We start from the raw sequence: 22,914 nt of genomic DNA on the forward strand, positions 1-22,914 counted from the left end.
TACGCAATTGCCAATTTAATTATCCATGTATGGTAGACTGAGGTGTATTTGACCAGTCAGCTAGAAATAACTGTCAGTTAAGTTAAACTTGGCTAAAGCAACTGTATTATTACTGAACAAAAAGTGGGGGAATGTAGTAGGCAGAGAGCCTGAAACATAAGCCCTTGTGTCAGCCTGGTAAGAGGCCTCAGCTAAAGTAATAATCAAAGTTTTGTTGATGTAAATCAAAATCAGGCTGTGAGCTAGAGACAGGACCTGCTCACAGAATCAGGTGAGAACTGTTTTTTTTGTTTGGTTTTTTTTGCAATATCAGCCCTGTTCTTAGCAGCAGAAAGCTAAGTGGAAAAGGTTCTCAATTTGGTCTCTTCAGAAGGGTACTCCTTTTTTGCAATCATCAGTTCCCCTCATCCTGGCCTAGTTTCTTTACCTAAAGCAGCAGAGTCTGGAGGTCTCAATAAAGATGCACCTGGCCACTATTTCAGCTTTGCATCACAGCTCAGGTAGTCAGTATTTGCTAAACTTGTGATTGGCTGCTTTCTTAAGGGGCAAGATAAATTGTTACCTCAAGACAGACAGCTTGGTGCTCTTGAGGCTGATGGGCCCTCCCTTGGAGCCCCTTTTCTCTATAAACATTTTTAGAGAGAAACCTTATAAGGTCTATCCTCTATCAATTAGGGATGCAAGCAACTAGTCATTCCCTTCCTCTTCCCCTCCCCCCACTGTCTATCAGAAAGAGGCAGCAAGGCAGGGAGCACAAGCCAATGCTTAAAAGCAAGTCCCCCCACCCCAGCACCATCTCCGCAGGGACAGTGAAGGCAGGGACCAATGGGGAAACTGGGTGAGTGGGAATTCAAACAGTCCTGCTTGCGCCGGTCCCACTGCCGCTCCTCTCCCTTTGGAATGTACAAGAGCTGCCTGCAACTCTTGTACATATCAAAGGAAGAGGCACAGAGGGGAACCAATGCCAGTGGGGACTGCCTTGCTCCCCTCTGGTGCAGGTTCCGACTGCCTCTCTCCCTTTGAAATACACAAGAACCGAAGGCAGTTTCAAAGAGGCTCAGTGGGGTAGTGAGCGCCTGCTCTCCCCCCCCCCCCCCGTGTCGAATACTCAATGCGCTGATTAATCAAAGTTTAACATCCCTGCTATCAAGGAGACATGCACAGTGGTTGCTCCCCTCCCCCCACAGGTAACAATTATTTACAATGGGCTTGATACTCAAATAATGAACATCAAGTAGAGTTCATCTTTACCTTGGCCTGGATCTACATATTTTTCAAAGTTCTTCATTGTCAGGTATCCTCTTCAGGTGGGCCAGGTAGTTTCAAAGGCCAACTGAAGGCAAAGAACTAATGGCTTCCCATTGCTTAAACAGACTTTCCTACAAGGTGAGAACCCTTTGTTTGGCACCGCCTTCCCTCATGGAAAAATACCAGGTTTATAATGGATCCCAGTACTGGGGGCATAGTCTCTTTCTAGGACCAACCACAGTTCGGGCTTACAGGACAAGCCCGAACATCCACAGGTTGTTGGTTTGAGTACTGAGTCATTATGTTTCCAAAGCACCAGTAATGGCCCTCATCAGCACATTTAGAATTATAAACAGACCCACACTTCCTACTTCTAATGTCACATACAAGAATAATACATGCACAAAATTGGGATATACAGATTCAGCAGATTGTAACCATAAATTGATGTTACATGACCTGTTTTGCATAAAGCATCTTTGAGTTATGCATAAGCCAACTAGACACCCAGGTTGGCACCTCTCAGTATCAGTGTTGCTGAGAGTGATGCCCTGCTCTTAATGAAGAGGAGGATTAATCCTTCTTTTGATTTCTGGAGCATGCAGAAATCCATTTTATGGGTTCTCTTTTGAGGGCATGCAAAATGTACAATCCCTTTCCTGGCTCTATGGCTGGTCAGAGCAGTGAGACTGTCCCCACAGAATTCTTCTGGGGAGGATGTCTAGGGACAGTTAGGGTACATCTAGACTACAGGGTTTCGTCGACAGAAGTTTTGTCGACAGTATCTGTCGACAAAACTTCTGTCGACATAGAGCGTCTAGACACATTCAGTTCTGTCGACAAAGCAAGCTGCTTTGTCGACAAAACCCTGTAGTCTAGACGCAACCCTACAGGCAATAACACCTTCTGTCGACAGAAGGTGTTATGCCTCGTAAAGCGAGGTTTACCAGTGTCGACAAAACTGCTGAGTTCTGTCGACATTATGTCGACAGAACTCAGCGGTAGTGTAGACGCAGGTATAGTTTTGTCGACAAAAGTCCACTTTAGTCGACAAAACTCAGTAGTCTAGACACACCCATAATTAAGTCATTGGAAGAGGATCCCAGTGCTAAGGCAGTCTCTTAGCCTATGTTAGCAGGTGTTGCTTTAAATTAAAAGGTGGTTTACTGTAATCTGTTGTCCTTGTTAATAGGAAGGATAAATAATTCACTGTGACTTTGTGTTCCTTGCTAAGACACACCAAGCAGTGCATGTGTGGGTTACTGTTAGGAATAGTGACCTCACATGACAGGCAATGTTTCAAACCAAATACAGGCATAAACAACTAACTCTGATCTAAAGTATTGATGCCAACTGTTGGTAACTAATTTCACTAGTGAAGACTGTATCACCAGTTATGATACAGCAGGAAAATATGGAGAAGAATCCAATACAGGGAGTTCCCACTCAAAATGCAGGTGCTAAGAAGAAACTGAGTGGACCTATGGCACTGCTGCTCTTTTATAGCCTTATGATCATGAGCAGCATAAAAAAACTGAACTAAAAAAAAATCTCTAGCCTACAACAGACATATGATGCCAATATGCCAGTGTGGAATACACTTCTGCATGCACTCAAAGAAGAGCCAGTACAGGCAGTCCCCGAGTTACGCGGATCCAACTTACGTTGGATCCGCAGTTACGAACGGGGCTTTTCTTGCCCCGGAGGACTGGAGCAGCAGGACTCCCAGATACGCTGCAGTCCCGCCGCCCCCATCCTCCGGGGCGAGAAAAGCTGCTCCACGTCTCCCTGGTCTGCTGGGGGGGAGTGAGCCCCCCCCAGCAGACCAGGGAGACGTGGAGCAAAGCTGCGGAGCATGCCCGCAGCGGGCGTGCTCCAAGGCTTTGCTCCCCGTCTCCCTGGTCAGCAGACCAGGGAGACGGAGCAAAGCCGTGGAGGATGCGGGCGGTCCCGCCACCTGCGTCTCCTTGGTCTGCTGGGGGGGGGAGCAACTAGCGCCCCTCCTTCCTCCTCCCCCCTAGCAGACCAGGCTTTTCTTGCCTACGCCTGGGGTAGAGCAGCTGGGGCGCTGCCGGGTTGGTCCTGCAGCGCCACTCCTCGGCGCTACTGTACCAACCCGGCAGCACCCCAGCTGCTCTGCCCCAGGCGTCCCCAAGTCAGCCGCTGCTGAAACTGACCAGGGGCTGACTACAGGAAGCCCGAGGCAGAGTTGCTCTGCCCCAGGCTTCCTGGAATCAGCCGCTGATCAGTTTCAGCAGCAGCTGACTTGGGGACGCCTGGGTTTCTTAAGTTGAATCCATATGTAAGTCAGAACTGGCGTCCAGATTCAGCCGCTGTTGAAACGGATCAGTTTCAGCAGCGGCTGACGCTAGTTCTGACTTACATACAGATTCAACTTGAGAACAAACCTACAGTCCCTATCTTGTACGTAACCCGGGGACTGCCTGTATTAACATTTTCCCATCACTTTGCACTCCTACTTAAATACAATGAAGTCCAATGAGCCATTCAATTTTAAAGAGTTCCTCAGACAATGAGTAAAACTTTCAAAAAACGGTTTTGTTCCTTCTCCCCACTCTCTAGCTTAAAATGTCAAGCATAGAACCTACTAGGAAAGAAACAGAATTTTAAAAGTTTATATTAACCACCTACCAAAATTTAAAAATGACAGCAAAGCTGTCTGAGGGAAGGAGATAGTGTGGGAGCTTAATTTCAGTATGGGTGGGTAAAGCCTAATTTGCTCGTCAGAAATGGGAGGCTAGTAGTCTCAAATGATGTTGAAGTTAAGAGTAGGCTTTAAAGAAGGCAATACATTTAAGGTCTAAAAAGTGTCCAGGCATATTGAGAATATTTAAGGGAAAACAAAAACAACCCTCCTCTCACCCCACACAAAGGAAAAATTTGGCTTGTGCCTTTCATTAGGATTTATATAAAGGAAAACAAAACTAGTTAAAACATTTTCTGCTTCTTTTTTGCATTTAAGATTCAGCACATCTACAGGAAGGCTATGGTGACTGGAGAAGTAGGATCACCACAAGAGAAAGGAGGAGACTGAAAACTGAGCAGTTGAGAAGAAAAGGGATCTTTAACCACTATTTAAAAATTCCATTTACTTTTATAGTTCCTATTTAAAAATCCAATTAGGCCTCTATTTAAGAGAGGCTGAGGGTGGCTCTCACCACTAACTCTTGGCCCTGGGCTAGACATAATATTGAATACAAGAACTACAATCTGTGATACTACTAGCACTAGATTTTATACAGAGTGGGAGTGAAGCAAGTCAGTCCTCTGAGGCAGGATAGTGCAGAAGCACTGTGCACTGAAGTGGTACAATATGGGTGGCTGCACTCCCCAGGAGCTCTTGGAGGCACTGTGCCTGGCTTAGGCAGAAACAGTAACAGGCAGATGTAGAATAGGAAGTGGTATAGCCGCCACTGTAGTTCCAATTATGAAGATGTGATTTTACTAAGGCATTTATTACACTGTACTCCAAATAGGAACAGGATGTCTGACTCTTCTGTCAGTATCACCTAATCCAGTGTTTCCCAAATGGTATTCCGCAGAACCCTGCAGTTCCGCAAAGTGAAAATAAGGGTTCAGCAAGAAAATTCCATTACAATATTTTATGATTTACAAAAATAATTAATATGTAAGCATTTATGAATTTTATTGAAAACAATTTTTCATTTGTGTTTGCCATGATAAGTGTCCCTGTGTAATGCCATCTTAGCCATAGAGTGGGGATGATAATATCACTACTCAGCGCTGATGTCCATATATTAGGCTGTTATTGGGGGTTCTGCAAAATTCTTTCGAGTTTAAAAGGGTTCCGTGGCCAAATAAAGTTGGAAAACACTGACCTAGTCCATTAGCTGTATTTTATGTTAGGCACCAAACATAACTGGCACTGAATTAGAGTCTGTCATAATGTTCAGAAAAAGACTGAGCGGTTTGTGAAGTGAATATTTTCAGAATAGCAACCCCCATCATTTAAAATCAGCCAACACACACTTCAGAGCACAAATGGAATCAAAATCTTCCTGGACTTCGGGTAGTCTTCAAATTTCTCATGATACCATCTGGGAAAAAAAAAACCAAAACTACTTATTGTAGAAAACTGCCAGAACCACCCCCCTCACCACCACATTTATAAAAATATAAGTGGATTAATCTACAAAGAGACCTCTCCAAGTCTCAGTCTATGTAAATAACTTGTTTTAAAAATTATCATACCATCCTTATGAGATCAGAGTACTGACTACAAAAATTAAAACAAACCTATTATTGCCAACAATGGTGAAATAAAATGAAAGCTGTCTGTGTAGAACCAGAGCAAGTAGGTGGCCCATCATAAAAAATGGATAATGTATCACGTGTCCAGATTCCATTACAAGATAGATACAAAATATCAATTGTGGATGATGAAAGCTAAAATCCACCCACTTAGAGGCACAACAAGAAACAGCATGCGGAAAGACTGACAGGTTAGAATAATACTATATTACTCTAGTCTACACTAGGAGATAAGGTCAAATTTATTAAGGTTGATTTCTTACCACTTAATTTTGTAAAATTGAAGATCCAGGTCCTCACTGTATGCAAGGATGCCAAGTAGTTTGAAGTAATATGTGCTCACCCATGGCAGCACAGGGAACCCTGTTCCTACCACATTATCTGGGGGAACCCCCAAAATGGTGCCCTCCTACCCTCCCTGACTCATATCTGTTGCCAATACAGTGCGAGTGGCTCGGGATCCTGACATCCCACCCCAATGCCCCTTCCTCTGCTGCTGCAAACAGAGCCCAATGGCAGTAGGGAATCCATCTGCTCCACTTCGGACCAAGGGTTCAGGCTTCCTGACCTTGGGGAGCTGGAAGCACTGGGGTTCCTCCATCAGTCTCCATTTGCCATGAGGCTGACTGCATGCTGATGTGAGGATGCAGTGGGAGCAGGTGTGAAGAGAGGAGAACTCAGACAAAAAAGTTGACAAAGAAGCCAAACTGGGGTGGGTGGGTGGGAGTGAGTGAGTGAGGGGGAAGAGGGGCAAGGAGAAGCTCCAGGTAGGCCAGCAAGGAGCACAGGAAGGGGCTGGAGAGGAGAGCCTGTGCTGCCTCCACTAGGTTGCAGAAGATTGGGAGTGAGCTGGGCGGGGGCCTGCCTTGAATAGGCCCATTGCCATCGTGCCTTTGGTACCATTATAAATCCATTATTCCAGGAATTTCAGAATTCCTTAAGAGGAAGGGAAACTGTCAAGCCACCCTTTTGATCTATCCTCCACACCTAATTAATCAACTTTACAACTAGATGTCATGTTTAACTCTTTTCTATGTTCTAGACCAGCCGTGGCCACCAACCTGCAGCTATTGTCCCCCAAAAGTGTGGCTCCCGAAGCCACTCCTGCACTCTGCTGGCCCCCGCTGGCGCCCCTGTGCTTACCAGGTCAGAGCTGCGGGCTTTTAAAAACAGCACGCAAGATGGCAGCCATCTTAAAGGGGCAGCCTCTTTAAAAAAAAACAATCAAACAAACTGTGTGTTGTTTTTGCTTGACAATCCTGTTCTGGGGGACTTTTCTTGCTTGACAATTCTGGTGCGGCTCTTCACATTTTTTCCACCGCTGTTTTGGCTCTCTTTTTGTTAAATGGGTTGGCCGCCTCTGCTCTAGAAATATTTTTACACCATAGAATTTGAGATTCAATAGTAAATGACTTAGAGAAAAAAGTGAAGAGGAGAATAAAATTTTAAAATGTCAAAAACTTACTTATGATGTTGATGTGCCCTGGGACCAAGGATACAAAGTGTGCATATGGCAAAAGCAACACTTTCAATGGTGCAGCTGGCGAGAGCAAATCCAAACCATTCAAGGACCTCTCCAAAAAAGTTAGCTCCAGTTACATATTCAAACAACCCTCCTGAAGAACATAACACACTATTATCACTGTGTACAAGAAAAGTTATAATGAACTATAACTCAGTAATGTTTCCATCAGAAACAACTGGCTAGGTTTCCTTTAAAAATCACATTTGTGGTGAGATAATTACTTGTTTACTAGGTTTCTACTATGAATGGGCTTATTTTGGGGTAAACAGATCTGAAATCTCAATTTTCTTAAATTACTAAAGTATGGACAAAATAAGTTAAGTGGTTTCAGGAAGCACTTTTGTGCTTACACATACCACTATTTTAAACTGAAAAAGGCTGACTGCTCATCCATAAAAAAGTATTTTCATACGTAAAAACTTCTAAAATGGTTGAATTATTCCTATTTGTGTGCACGCTGGAGTCTTGACTCCTCTTATTTTAGTGAGACTACTCCCTGTAGTAATAAGAGCAGGAAATGGCCTAAGTTTTTCCCCTCCAATACTAACAAGCATATCTACATTCATAATGATGCAATATATGATAAAGTCTTGTAGATATCAGTTATGTTGATACAGTGGCTCTTATGGAGAATGAAAAGCCTTCTGAAATATATTTTTGCAAGGAGATGTATAAGGATGATCAAGGACTTCAAAGCACCTATAATAATTTACCATGTGACTTTGCAAGCAATCATACAAAATATCTTGAGTGCCTAGGACAAGCTGTCATTGCTATCGTAATGGTTATAAAAAATTATGCAACACTTGGCTGATTCCTTAAAAACCATAAATACTACTACAAAATGCAGTTTTTCCTTTCTATTCTTGCAGTTGTATAATTGCAGAGTTACTAGTGTATTCTACAGGAATTATTTCACAATGGGAAATATTTTTCCCCACCTGACAGTGATTTTTATGTAACCCAGCCTTAACAAAATGGACTGCCCCCTTAAGAGCAAAGATGTATTATATAAGTAAAATAAATCAAAGGGTTCCAGTGTCCATATTCATTTAGAGGCGCACTGACTCCGATAGCTCCTCTGTGTTCAGTAAGAGTCCTCAGATGAGCAAAGGCTATTAAGTTTAAGGAAGTAAAAAGTCAGGGACAAAAGTAACAGTTTTTTTTAAGTATGAAAAATAAAACTGGTATCAGAAAAGTACAAGAGATGTGTAAATGCTGTGCTTGACATTTGACAAAAATTCTTACATTACATGTTGGGTTAAAGTTGTTGATTTTATTTAGGTAAATACATTTGTAAAAATAGCCTCCTTCCACAGAAGTTAACCTCTTTATGTTTATTGTTTCATAGTAAGCCTACAAACAACTCTTGTGTGGGTGCTTTTATTCACAATTGTCAAGATTAGTGGGTAATCTCAAATTAAAGAAAGAAGAACGACTGCCAAAGGAAAGACTGCAAAATGGATGCAAAGGATGGTTACAAAATTCAGTGGAAAAGGACAGAGAAAGTTGTGTATAAGACAAGTATCTTAAAAAACTGCAGAGCATAAAGTATAACAGGTCTTGTTCTAGGACTAGATCCTACAGAAATAGCCTTCTACTCTCAGGCAATTGCACAGATAACTGTTTATCAGACAGTTTCTTTGTTTAGAGTAATAAGCCAATCTCTTGTTTCAGGAAATACATTGGAAAATTCTTACCGTTGGATTCCTTTTCCTGATACATGCTAAGACCTTTAAATACTACAGAACCAAGTTGAGACATTCTTTTGCAATTTTAAATTCCTTAACATTTTACTTACCTCTCGGTATTTTGTAGCCTGTTTCTCCTGGTTCTCTCAGATTTCTGAGAATGTGATCAGAAGAGATATTAATTGCCATGCCACCCAGCCATCCTGCAAAACCTAAAGAAAAACAGTCAAAGTAATAATATTAAAATACAGGACCAAACACACCTATTTTAATAGAACTACGATTTAAACTCTAAAATATAAAGCAGTATTGTACCTCCATATGAACCTGTAATTCCATCAAGCAGTTCTGGTGACTAAAGCAATGGCTCCAGTCCTACAAAGAATCAATTGTAGGATTGGTTGATATGAAATAGGGATGTTAAGAAGGGGATAATTTGATAATCATGTAGCCAATAAAAATGTTATGGATCAACTACACAATTAGTCAATAAGAGAAGTTAACCTCCCTTGTGGCTCTGCAGTTTAAATGTAGTAAGAGTTGGGCAGCCCACCTGGTTCTTACTACATTTAAAACAGCAGAGCTACAGTGGGGGGTAGGTCCCAGGCAAACCAGGACCCTCCCAGACAGGGGTTGCTGCCAGAGCATCTTCTGTCCGCAGCCAGCCCAGGTTGCTGCAAACAGGGGCTACTCCATGGGATGTGGAGCAGCCTCTGCCCACGGCAAGCCTGGGCCTGCTGTGAACAAAGGCTGCTTCAAGGTGGCCTCCCCTGTCCCCCCACTGCTGCCTCTGATAAGAGGCGGCAGCAGCAGGGGGGCAGGGTGGGACAAGCAAAACCATGGAGATAGTGGTGGGGGTGGAGGGGAGAAGCTCCTGCTTCCTCTTCTCCTTCCTTCCCCCCAGCCGCCTCTGATACAGAGTGGGGGGCTCAGGGGAGAATGTGAGCAGTTGACTAGTTTAATAGATAAGTCTAGGATTATCAATTAGTTGACTACTTGCTTATATCTCTACTATAAAAGCAAGGACAGAATGCTTTCTTCTTATCACTACCTTAGGATTTAATTTATATCTTTAATATATTATACATATGATCTCACACCCATAATGTGTAACTGAACTGCTAAAGCAAACATCCAAAAATAAGTTAAAGAAATTAATCTAAAATGATCACCAGTAAGGTGGCACACTTTAACCTTCTCTCTCTCTCTCATTGGACATGTTCCTGAATCTTCCACAGCAGATTCGCCAGTCTAGCTGTTACACAGAAGTTAGCACCGTGGATCTTGCTGCAGGCTAGCACAGAAATGTACATCCATGAGGTCTCTAATTCTGCAATTATATGTGCACCCTTAATTAGGTGTGAGTAGCCTTGTTATCTATACTGTTCCTGCATCAAATTTATTTGATCACTTTCCACAGATACAGCTTGTGGATCAGTGGTGGGCAGTAATTTTTAATGCGGGGGGGGGGGGGGGGGGCGTGCTACTCCAAGATTTTGCCAAGTGGTCAAGGGCCGCATTTCTACCGAGGGGGTGCAGGGTCTGGGACAGAGTTTGGGTGCAGAATGGAGGTTGGGGTTGGGGAATGGGGTGCAGGAGGAGGTATTGTAGAGAAAAATTTTAAACGTAATAATATCTTGTAATGTATATATGAATGCAGTGTAATGGTTAGCTAAGCAACTATAACTCTGCCAACCACCCTTCTATGGTTAGCAGGAAGGAACAGTCTTTCGAGCCATTGGATGCATCAAGCAGGCAGTTTGCAGAAAGTTATCAGAAGAATCCCTGAGATTCAGCATGATCATGCTATTACTCCTAGGGATAACCAGAATATAGGTTGCAGTGTAAAAGATAGTACAAAAATTAGTTAACAAGAGTCAATATTAGATTGTATACCCCTCTGCCTACACGATGCAATTATGTAGTCCTTGAGAAAGGGGTGTAGGAGAGAATGGGAAAGAAGTGTGAATGTTTGGAGAGAGAGAGAGAGAGAGAGAGAGAGAGAACGAGAACACTCTAAGGTTACCTCAGTGTCTAATGGCCAAAGGGGGAGTTAAAAGACTCGGGAGCACCAAGACACTATCTAATGGGCCCTGGGTAAAAGACTGTTCATCACCAGACAAACAGGCTTGACATTAAAGGCAAGCATCCCTAACTAAAATAGATAACATGAAATGCTGATAATAAATAATAATAATAATAAAAAAAACCACACACACTTAAACAGATGTTACACAAACTGATTAGAAGCTAAGTTCGCACAACACATAGAACTCAATGGAAGAAAAGTGCTATAAAATATGGGGTGTCTTGCATGGGTCTTCGGGTTTTGTCTTGTCAAGCTTGGAGCACCAGTCCAGACTGGAAGTCCTGCTCCCCATTTCCTCACGTCAAATCACCTGGCCAGTGACTAGATGTGAACAACAGACTGGTAACTATAACATCAACAAGGCGGGGTATGTGTGCATGTATGAGTATGTGGGAATGTATGAGTATGTGAGTATAAGTGCACTATATGCATGCGCTAGAATAATGTTACATTACCTGTAAGTGTGGCATTTTGCCTTATCCCCCTAAAAAAGATCCAGTGTTATTATTTAAAGTATAATAGTGTGGAGTCTGAGGGGAGTTTAGGTAAAGGAGGGGATTGTGATTTGGGGCAGAGGTTGGGGTGCAGAGTCCAAAAGGGTGTAGGAGATGATTCTGGCCTGGGATGCAGGGTCTGGGAGGCAGTTGTGACCTGGGGGGGAAAAGGGGTACAGAGGGTTTCAGGTGGTGGCCTGGGGCAGGTAGTTGAGGAGGGAAAAGGGGTGGATACTAGAGGCATGCTCTGGCTGGGAGTAGCTTATCTAGGAAGCCGCCAGCCCTGCAGGAATCTGAAGGCTGAAGTTGCAAGCTGCTCCACATGACTTTGCTCCGGAGAGGGGGGGGGGGGGGGGGAGAAGGGGAATGGGGGGAATGAAGAGGCTTTGACTGCCCCTGCTATCAGCAACATTTCTTAGCTCCTATTGGCTGGTAACTAGCCAATGGGAGACTGAGGGACTTTGCTGGGGGTGGGAGGGGAGAGCACAAAGCCTCCCTTCTCGCTCGCAGCATAGATCAGCCCCCTTAGCACAAGACCCTTTCCCTCCCCTACGTGGCTTCTGCCTTCCAGTTTGCGGAGCTGCTGGAGTCTCTGAATCTGGCGGTCGCTGGCCGTGACGTCACCACGCCAGCATCCTAGCGTCTGTTGGCATCCCGCCCTCTGGCTTGCACTCCGCCTCCTTGCGCTGGAGCTGCATGCAGGCAGCCCAGCGGCGAGAATTGCCGCACTTCCCCCTCCCCGGCGGTGCTCCATTCCTCCGACCGGCTGGCGGATTGGATTGGGCTGCACCACCTGTAGTTGGCACGGGCCGCACAGTGAACCCCTGCAGGCCGCATGCAGCCCTCGGGCCGTATGTTGTGCAGGCCTGGTCTAGGTTGCAGGGAAACTACCAGCATTCATATCAGCCTTCCTAAATTCCCTCTTAGCTGATTCTACAAGAAAGGCTGTCATTTGGAAAAGCGAATGTTATGCTAGAGACTCAAATGGAGATCCCACAAGAGCAGCGAGCACAACATTAAGATCCAAGAGAGGAATTACTTCTTTCATTGGTGGAAAGAGAATGACATCTCTCAAAAGTCTAACTACCTTGGAGCTGGGAAATACCGATTTGGAGACGAAACACCGAAATCACTGCTAAGTTGGCCCTCAATTAGAGACATATTTAACAACAGGGAGTTTGGAGAGGAAGCTGGGGAGTGGGAAGGGGGTGAGACACACTTGCCATTCTTTAAAATTTTTTCACTACATTCCTGCTTTTCAAGGAGGCATTTAAAAACAACTGAGGAATCTCTCAGAAAGAAGGTAGGTATGGATGGTGATAGGTCTGCTGTTAGCTGCACAGCATGTTTGTCTCTCTCCTGGAAAAAAGGGATTTCGTCTGCACTAAGTGCAAGATGGTCACCATTTTGGAAGAAAAGTTAGAGGATGTGAGGCCCAAGTATCGACTCTATGTTCTACCAGAGAAGAAGACAACTTCCTCGATAGAAGGCAGCGTTTAATCCTGCAGGCACAGCAGGCTGAAGAGCCAAACAGGGCAGTACAGGACAAGGAAGAAAACTGGCAGCATGTAATCTCAAGAAGGAGAAGGCAGACAACTCAGGTATCTCCCATTCCTGTAGAGGTAACCAACTGCTATCAGGCTCTCTCCACAGGCACTGCGATGGGGAATGCTTTAGCAGGGACTTCTCAGGGAAGAAATCAGAAGGGAACACAATCTACCGGAAGGCATGAGATACGTAGTCCTAGGAAAGGGGGTTACACAACCCCTCCCCCAAAAGACGACAACGGAAGGTAGTGGTCGGGGACTCCCTCCTAAGAGGGACTGAGTCATCCAGACCTGCAATCTCCAGAAGTGTGCATTCAGGATGTGACAGAGTCTTCCAAAAGTGATTAAACCTTTGGATCGCTTCCCCTTCCTGCTCCTCCACGCAGGAACCAACAATATGGCCAAAAATGACCATGAGCAGGTCACAGCAGATTATGTAGGACTGGGAAGAAGGATCAAGGAAGTATGCAAATCAGCCAAGATGGCTCCATGCACACCCGCCTTTTTCATCCCACAGAGGCTTTCCCTGCAGATCTTTCCAGGAGGCTTCTGCGGTATGGGAGTAGCAGGAGGCATCTTACATGGTGCCTGCCATGTGGCACAAAACAAGACGCCCCCCCCCCCTTTAATTCCCAGACCGCAACATCTTCAATCACCCCATCTCCCCGACCACATACCCCCTGCCCTCTGTCCATTCCAGTCTCCCAGCCTGCTGGCCAAAATATCTCCTGCCCCAACACCCTCTGGCCAAAATCCACACACACCCCCTCTAGCCAGTATTCTCACCCTACCCAGTCAGCTCCTGGCCAGTCATCCAGTCCCTGCCTGCTCCCTGGCCAGGCAGCCTTCCCCCAACCTGTTCCTGCCTCCCCACCAGGCCTTGCCCCCATCCTACATTCCACCTCCTCCCATCTAGATCCTGCACTCCCATCCCTATCCTATTCTCTGGCATCCCTGTCCCACACACTTAACCCCTCATTTTTAGCCCCAGCCCAGAGCTTAGGATGGCCCACAAAATCCACTGTTGAACTCCAGAAGACTAAATCTGACCTGAGGCCTTGAACCTCAGTCCTCTCTGCTCCTCTCCCCACCACTATGGGTCTGCAGTGCCAGAGGAGTGAGGGGTTTCAGTTGGGGGAAGAGAGCACATCAGTGAGGGTTGGGGGTTTCTGGAGGGGTTTTTTTTTTGCTTCCCACTTGTGTGGGCCCCAACTGATTTTTCTGTGGGTCAGTGGCCTCTGACTCAAAAAGGTTCCCCACTTCTGCCATAAATCAAGACAACATTGAAACCTTTTGCGTTGGATAAAATATTTTACTTGATCTAAAAATGAAACCTGGCCAACAAGCCCTCAATTGGGCCCAGTCCCCTTCTGGCCACAGCATCATAATACTCCTGTACCCCTCTCCCCCTGGGTCTAGCAGCACACTCACTTTGAGTGCCAATCCACCCTTTTCCTGCTGGTTGGGTTAGGTGCATTGCCCCGAGGTCCACGGGGACGCCCACCTCGTATTTTGTCTGAGGAATTGAGGGACTGATCCTGGCCTGACATGCTGGGACAGAGCGACGCAGAAGGGGGTAAAAATTGTACCGGTATGTGTCCTTTTGTTTTCAGTGCATGCATAGAATAGAGCTCTTTAAAGATTAAGCTGTCACTTGGTACCATTATTTTCTATTTTCCTTTGTAACCATTTAAGATCTGTATTTACTAGCAGTTAAGAAATAGAGCAATAGCCATTGTAACCATATGATTTATAATAAACCTGTAATTGTTTAAGCTTTAACCTGACTCCTTCAGTTGCTGTAACAGAACCAAGCACAATTTAAAAGAACTCCAGCTGGTCATAAGGGACAGATATAGGGAGAACTGGGGTGTTTGGATCTTGCTGCTTCCAGAGGACAGATCCATGGGGCATCTCTCAGCTTTCCATAGGCTGCCCGCTGCAAAGGTATCCTGTATCCTAGCAGTCAAAATCTGAGATGTAATAAGCTCTTCCTATAAACTCTGGGGTGTCTGTCAGCCTGTGTTGGCTGCCTGCTGCAAAGGGATCCCGATCCTAGCGGTTGAAGACAGGGACATTAAACTCCTTGGGGCACCCATAAGCCTCGCCAGGCTGCCTGCTGTGATGGGATCTTGTGTCCCAGCAGTTGAAGACTCGGGTGTAACATACATACACACACTGCCCTGATCACCGGCTGACACCCGGACCCCCATTAACCAGGCTTCAGGAGAGAACACGCTCGGGGCAAGATGGACACATGACCAGAAGTAAAAGGTGTCATGTCACCCTTCTCGAAGGACTTTTCCCCACCATCCTCCTACCAACAGGCATTAGTTTGCCCGCCCCCCCCCCCCCCCCCAACTATCCTGCAATTGCATTAACCCAACGGGTGTGACATTAACTCGGGGGGCAGAGAGGCTATGTCTATACTCACTGCTTCTTGAGCAAGTACAGGTGTTCTTGTGCAAGAACCCACAGAGCAGCCACACTGCCCGCCTGCTCTTGCGCAAGGAAGTTTACAGTACAGTGTGGTAAGAGAGAGCATCTTGCACAAGAGTTACACTCTTTTCTAACAGGTGTAACATCTGCACTTGCGAAAGAAGGCAGCGTGGAAGCTCAGCAGGGATTTCTTGCGCAAGAAACCCCTATGATTAAAATGGTCATTGGAGCTTTCTTGCGCAACAGAGCGTCCACACTGCCATGGATGCTCTTGCGCAAAAGCACAACTTGCACATGGCAGTGCGGACATGTTCTTGCGCAAGAAGCCGCCAGTGTAGACATAGCCTAAGAGTTTCCTCCCATGAACAGAATGAATTGTGTTGTGCACCTGTACTGAGTTCATGTGGCTTGTTTGGATGTGCCACTGAGGCACCCAAGTTATTAATAAATATTTTATAAACCTCTACCTTTTCTCTGCTGCCATGTCTCCTCCCCTTGCTCCATCAGCTCCCCGGTGCCTGCTGCCCCACAAACTCCTCACCCTCCTCTGCTGTCCTGACTCCTGCCTGTCTCACTGCCCTCAGCCCTCCTGCAATCTGCCCCCCTCCACCAGCCCTTCTCTGCCCCCTGTGCCCACTCGTCCAGTAGCCCCACTCTGATCATGTGAGCTACCCCTCCTCATCCTCTCTCCTGACACCTCCCTCTACACACCTGCCCTGCCTCTCCCCTCTGGTGCTGGTCCCTCCCTTGCAGGTGTCTGCCCTTCTGCTTCACCCCAGAAACCCCTGGCACCTGCACCTTCCTTTAGCCCTGCATCCTCCTGGTGCCTCCCCCTTCTCCCTGATGCCCACCCCCTCACCACTCTCTGCCCCCATTCTCCTCATACTCCTGTGCCCTCACACAGGACTTGCTCCATCTCCACCTCACACCCACCCTTCTTTCAAGCCTTCTCCCAGCACCTTCCTCTACCCTCCCCCAGCCTCCAATGCCCTTACTCTCTCCACTCCCAGTTTCCCCCCTCCCAAAGACACCTCCCCTCCTGCCCTTTTCCTCATTGTCTGCACTTGGCCCCCTGGCATTTGTCTCTCCTCCATGCTGTCCCTTGGTGCCTTCCTCTTTCTTCCCCTATTCTCCCGCTCCCCACAAACCCCTTCCTCCCCCATGCCTTCTCCTATTTTCTCCCCCTCACCTTACCTTCTGCCTTCCACTTTGCAGGGCCAGAGTCTGCGCTCTGGCCCCAGATGTCCCTGGACTCTGAACCCAGAGCCAGGCTCCACAGTGCAATACCGCACCAGGCAGTTTTATAGTCCCAGGCCATGACATCACGTCATGCCATGCCCGGGCGTCTCCCTGCTTACTGGTAAACACTGCACATGGCAGCAGCAGCCGGACTGAAAGCTGCACATGGCAGGGATGGGATGGGTCAGGGTCGGGGGGAGAGAACACTCTGGGGCCGGGGTGGGAGGACATGCAAGGGGGCTGGCAGGTGGCGGCCGAAGCCCGCTCCAGGCAGGGCCAGGGGAGAGACCTAGCTCCAAATATTGCTGGAGTAGGGGCACCATGAGCCCATATAGCTCGCCGCCCATGGTTGTGGGGTCCCAAATTGTTAGTGCTAAATGGAGGAATTGTGAGATGATCAATAATGCTTGCAGTTATTGGGAGAATCTGATAGAGGGAGCGGCAGGGGGGTGGGGGGGGAGGGGACTAGTAGACTAGTCTTTAGCATCTTCAGGTGAGAGTGCTGCAGGGAGCACACGGGCATAGCTGGAGAGGAAATTCCATCAACTACTTAATTAGCTGATTAAATGTGATTTAACATTCCTAGATGCTACCTGACAGAAGGGTTACACATATGGCTTGGTAATTGGGGAGCAAGTAGTATGGCAGAGCTATCTAGAGTGACTAGTCATTATCTACGCTTATTTTCCTATCTACAATGTAACAATTTTGTATTTTTTCCAGATCACCACCAGAAACATTAAAAAGCATAAGGCTAAGAGAACAAATCATTGTGGGATGCCAGTAAAAATACAATCAATGAATAAGCCTACATTTACATTGAGACCTGCAATTTAGCCAGCTATTAATCCATTTAATGTATTCCATGTTCATTTTCTTCTGGCTTCGTAACCAAGTCAAGCACATTCCAGAAATCAAACAATACCACATCAACAGTATTACCCTTTTATTAATGAGACTACAAGTTTCATTGATAAAGGTATTAATTTTGTCTGCTTTCCATAATGGCTGACTTTAATTTTAATGATTTTCTTTATCTCGGTGTTAATCTGGACTCTTTTCAGCCATTCCTTTTTTTGCTGAGGACCAAGTTCACATTAATAGATGTACAATTGCTCAGACAGCACACCAGAAGAGAAAACCAAAACTCAAAGATGGAGGTGAGAAAAAAAAAACAACCCTCCCCCAAAAAACGAAGATTAAATTACTTCCATTGTATTACAATAAGCATATCTAACAAAAAAAGGCCGGACCATTGGATTCTCCTCTGACAACTATAATTGTGTGACATTTTTACAAGGTTTATGCGAATCAATTTTGCTTTTGGTCATCATAACACCATGCTTTTATTCAACTTACCTACAATGAAACAAGGACTTGTCAGCCAGCCAGAAGGATATTCTGCATAATTACTTAAACTCCGGCCTTGCAAATATCCATTATAGATACAAAATATAAGTGCTAATGCAAAAGTAATGAATGGTGTTGGCTTTCCTCCACGAATCAAGAAAGGAAAAATGAGTGCCCTGCAACAAATAGGAAAAGAAACAATTTTAGAGTACCAAGTAACTATTCCTGCAACAACCAGGTAACATGTGTTTTAAGAATCCAAACCTACAATCCTTGGGCTCACAAAACTCCCTCAGAATTTTGCTTAAGATGATAAATGAGCAAAGGGCTAAAGCATAGACAAAGCAACAAACATGAATTTTCCCATTTACTATGTTTGGACTGCATGACCAGGTACAAACAGGCAAATTTAATCTTTACCAAACAAACTTATTTTAGTAAGTTCTTTACTGAAGATAAATAAAAACTAATATTCAATACATTTTAGTTTTATGGTAAACTTATTATATTTAAGTTGGATCTAGACTTCCAGCACTCCAGTCATCTGAAGAAGTGTGTTGTGCCTATGAAAGCTCATGATACCATGTACACATTTTGTTAGTCTTTAAAGTGCTACTAGACTAGTTGCTGTTTAAGTTTTTCCTGTTACAGACTAACTCGGCTACCCTTCTGAAGCGGTTATATTTAGTAAAGCTACTTAGCTTCTTGCTTGGAAAAGGACTATATGCAGCTGGTCTCTAAGTTTCAACTCACATTATGTGCTACATAAGCTAGGGGGAAGCAGTATGAACAGGGGCGGCCCGTCCATATAGGCAAACTAGGTGGTCGCCTAGGGTGCCAAGCTAAATGGGGCACCAAATGGTGGTGCAATATCATTGAGGGGTTTGGAGATGGGGGCGTCGATTGCATGGTTTGCCTAGGGCGCCAGTTGCTGGCAGCTAGTCTAGGGCCACCCCTGAATATGAAGACTACTTCTCTTAACTCTAAGGGACCTCAACAGGTTGCCTCTGGAAAGCTGATTTGGCAGATGCATCTTCCAATTCTTGTTTTGTTTTGTCACTCTCTTCTCATTAAGTATCCAGCCTCTGAAAAAAAAATCAGTTATTCTGAAGGTCTATTATAAATTAATGGAGATTGCCTATCTCCTAGAACTGGAAGGGACCTTGGGTCATCGAGTCCAGAGTCCAGTCCCCTGCCTTCACAGAAGAACCAAGTACCATCCCTGACAAATTTTTGCCCCAAATCCCTAAATGGCCTCCACAAGAATTGAACTCACAAACCTGGGTTTAGCACGCCACTGCTCAAACCACTAAGCTATCTCTCCCTCAGTCTTTAACTGAGCCTCCAAAACAAACAAACACACACCAAATCATCAGTCATTACAAGAATGACTATTTGGCCTCAATTGCTAACAGGTTTTGTAGGAAATAAGGGCATTGCACACCTCCACTTGCATTCCATCTGTGAAAATGTGGAAAACTGCTCAAACAACATTCCAGAAAAAAAACATTAAATAATATCTGAAATCTTGATAATGTACCATTTTCATATAACCAACCTCTGATCCCAAAAGATCTTTTTAGTCAAATTATGTAGTCATTAAAAGAGCACTCCTGAAATCTATTTGGCATGGATACAAAAGCAACAGGCCTTGGGGGAACAAATTTAGGTTTTACAAGATCAGGTAACCATCACTCCATTCTCAGAGCTAGTATGAAAACCTGGGGTATAGGTTCCTCAGTGCTGTGATCCACAGAGCCACACTACCTGCTCCAGTGAAACATACCCTGCTTTCTCAAATGTTTTTACATACTGGTATGTTTTCCGTTATATACATTTTCAGTTTGCTGAACTTGCTACTGCCCCGCACCTGTATCTTAAGGCAACTGTAAGGGTGCATCTAGACAGCACTGTTATTTCAGAACAATGGGACTGTCTACCCAGCAATTCAATTTCAAAATAAGCCAGCCATTATTTTGAAATCTGTAAACAAGGAATAATGCCCATTTCAAAATAGCTATTTTGAACTAGGGCCTGTGTAGATGTGACCAGCTGGAATTATTTGGAAATAAGGGGCCTCCAGGAAATCACACAGAATAGTTCAGAAATTTGCCCTTCGAGAAGACGCCACCTTCCCGCGTCCCCAATACCAGACAAGTCGTCTCTGTTTCTGTAGCGGGGCCGGTGTAGTGAGCAAAACACTAACTTCTCCGAATTTGCTACTTTGGGTGCACTGAGCATGCGCACCCGAACTGAGCAAACTCAGTATGCCTCGCTGTAGCCGCTGCCCTCTCTCTGCCCTCACTGCCTCCTCAGATTTGCTTCCTCCTCTTCGGAGGTGTTTAAAATGATGAAGGGGGGCAAATTGCAGGGGGGGGGGTGTCAGGTTCTGATCATGGGACAGAAATTTACTGGCTGGAGGCATCAATCTTCTTTTTTTAGCTGCATAAGATGTGCAAAATTGAAAAAATCGGGGGGTGGGGGGTGGTAGCCTTGGTTAACCCCGGGCGGGGGGACACTGCCAGACCCTGTGCACGACAAAACCCCCGTTTACGTAGGGGGAGAGGTGGGAACAGTCACCCAGCAGGACAAGCCACCTGATGTCCTTGTAAAAATTGGTTTTCCATGGGTGCAAAGTCTTTTTTTCTTTATTTTACCTGGACGCTGCCTGTCAGCCCCCGAGCAGGGGGCGGGCTCCTCGGCTTGAGTTCTTAAAGGGACAGGCCTCCCAATTCCTAGATGGTCAATGCTTAGACACCACCGTTCCTCTGTATGTGTACAAGTGTGAAATATTCTACATACAGTTCCTGTCTCAAACTCTGCCTCTCACTTTTTTAGTATTTAATAGTTTTCTCTTCGATTCTCTGTCTATCAGAAGTCACTGCATCTCCTTTCTCTTGTGTACTATGCTGATATGCTAAAGTCCCTCCCATCCATACCCTCTCCTGTACTGCAATCCCCTGACCCATGGCAGAGCCCACACCTGTCCCCCAAACTCCCCCTAGCAAGCACCCCTTATGCACCCAAACTCTGTCCCAGATCCTGATCACCAAACATGGGCAAGTATCGGAGGGGTAGCCGTGTTAGTCTGAATCTGAAGAATCGTTGAGGAGTCCTGTGGCACTATCTTCAGTTCGTCTATAAGGTGCCACAGGACTCCTCGCCAACATGGCCAAGTGAAATTTTAGTGATTCCTCCCGTAGTCAATGGGGACATGGGTCAGAGAGCTCAGAGGAGGGGGCTCCAACGTTTTCAAAGTGCAATCCAATATGTACCTTATATATAAATACCCTTTCCCCGCTTCCTTCCTACCCCTTCTCCAAGTCCCAGATCCTGCTCCCTCTATCCTCCCTCTCTTGCCCATCCTCAGTCTCTTTCATCAGCCTGGGACAGACGGTTGGTTGCGCATGCTCTGGTCTTTGCTTAAGGGATCTGGAGTGTGAGAAGGGCTCTGATCAGCTCTTGGAGCATGCATTTACTGTGATGTTCTAGGTGCAGGCTTTGGCAGGGTATTTGGATGCATGGGTGCTCAGAGCAATGATAAGGGCTTGGATACAGGACTGGGTTCATGCCAGGGGTAGGAGTTAGTGATGTATGCTCCATTTTGTCACTGCTGGTGACTCCTAGATGGTGGTGGAGTGTGCCTAAGGCAGGCTCACCCATGCCCTTGCCCTGTAACACTACCTATAGCTGCAAGAAAACTCCATCCCTGGTCCTGTGTTGAAAGGATACAGAATGGTATATGTTGAACCCTGACATCAGCACCCATCTTTTTCCTCCCCTGCCGTGCACACAAAGCAGCAGACTCCCAGGGGTGGTATCAGCTGCAAGGCAAAGTGCAGGACATCCACAGCAGTGGGGGGAGGGGCATGTAAGTGCTGGCACTTGATATCCTCTTGCCCACACCAGTCAGGATCACCTGACAGAGGATCCAAGATTTACCAGTATATCCCTATCTACTGGTTGGTGACCACTGCCTCATAGCGACTGTCTGTCCAGGGTCAATGTGTCATATCATAAGAACATAAGAACGGCCGTACTGGGTCAGACCAAAGGTCCATCTAGCCCAGTATCCTGTCTACCGACTGGCCAGCACCAGGTGCCCCAGAGAGGGTGGACCGAAGACAATGATCAAGCGATTTGTCTCCTGCCATCCCTCTCCAGCCTCTGACAAACAGAGGCCAAGGACACCATTTTATCCCCTGGCTAATAGCCTTTTATGGATCTAACCTCCATGAATTTATCCAGTTTCTCTTTAAACTCTATTATAGTCCTAGCCTTCACAGCCTCCTCTGGCAAGGAGTTCCACAGGTTGACAACACGCTGTGTGAAGAAGAACTTCCTTTTATTAATTTTAAACCTGCTCCCCATTAATTTCATTTGGTGTCCTCTAGTTCTTCTATTATGGGAACTAATAAATAACTTTTCTTTATCGGCCCTCTCCACACCACTCATGATTTTATAGACCTCTATCATATCCCCCCTCAGTCTCCTCTTTTTCTAAACTGAAAAGTCCCAGTCTCTTTAGCCTCCCCTCATATGGGACTCGTTCCAAACCCCTAATCATTTTAGTTGCCCTTTTCTGAACCCTTTCCAAGGCCAAAATATCTTTTTTTAGGTGAGGAGACCACATCTGTACACAGTATTCAAGATGTGGGCGTACCATAGTTTTATACAGGGGCAGTAAGATATTCTGGGTCTTATTTTCTATCCCTTTCTTAATAATTTCTAGCATCCTATTTGCCTTTTTGACCGCCGCTGCACTATCTGTGGAAGTTTTCAGAGAACTGTCCACGATAACTCCAAGATCTCTTTCCTGATTTGTCGTAGCCAAATTAGCCCCCGTCATACTGTACGTATAGTTGGGGTTATTTTTCCTGATGTGCATTACTTTACACTTAGCCACATTAAATTTCATTTGCCATTTTGTTGCCCAATCACTCAGTTTGGTGAGATCTTCTTGGAGTCCCTCACAGTTTGCTTCTGACTTGACTATCCT

At 45.6% G+C, this 22,914-nt stretch overlaps 1 protein-coding gene across 1 annotated transcript in view; it reads right to left on the reverse strand.

The window, feature by feature from the left end:
* Window positions 1-225: 225 nt before the first annotated feature.
* The window catches only part of SRD5A1 (steroid 5 alpha-reductase 1), a 28,436-nt gene continuing 5,747 nt past the window's right edge, over window positions 226-22,914 (reverse strand). The window contains exons 2-5 of the mRNA XM_006127295.5: window positions 17,925-18,091; window positions 8,868-8,969; window positions 7,007-7,157; window positions 226-5,327 (exon numbers count right to left, since the gene is read on the reverse strand). Of these exons, the coding sequence (XP_006127357.3) occupies window positions 5,261-5,327; window positions 7,007-7,157; window positions 8,868-8,969; window positions 17,925-18,091 (487 nt within the window). The 3' untranslated portion in view covers window positions 226-5,260. The remainder of the gene's footprint in view (window positions 5,328-7,006; window positions 7,158-8,867; window positions 8,970-17,924; window positions 18,092-22,914) is intronic.

Source organism: Pelodiscus sinensis, chromosome 2, assembly GCF_052426305.1.
Source record: "Pelodiscus sinensis isolate ZL-2025 chromosome 2, ASM5242630v1, whole genome shotgun sequence".
In the NCBI taxonomy this organism is placed as follows: Eukaryota; Metazoa; Chordata; order Testudines; family Trionychidae; genus Pelodiscus; species Pelodiscus sinensis.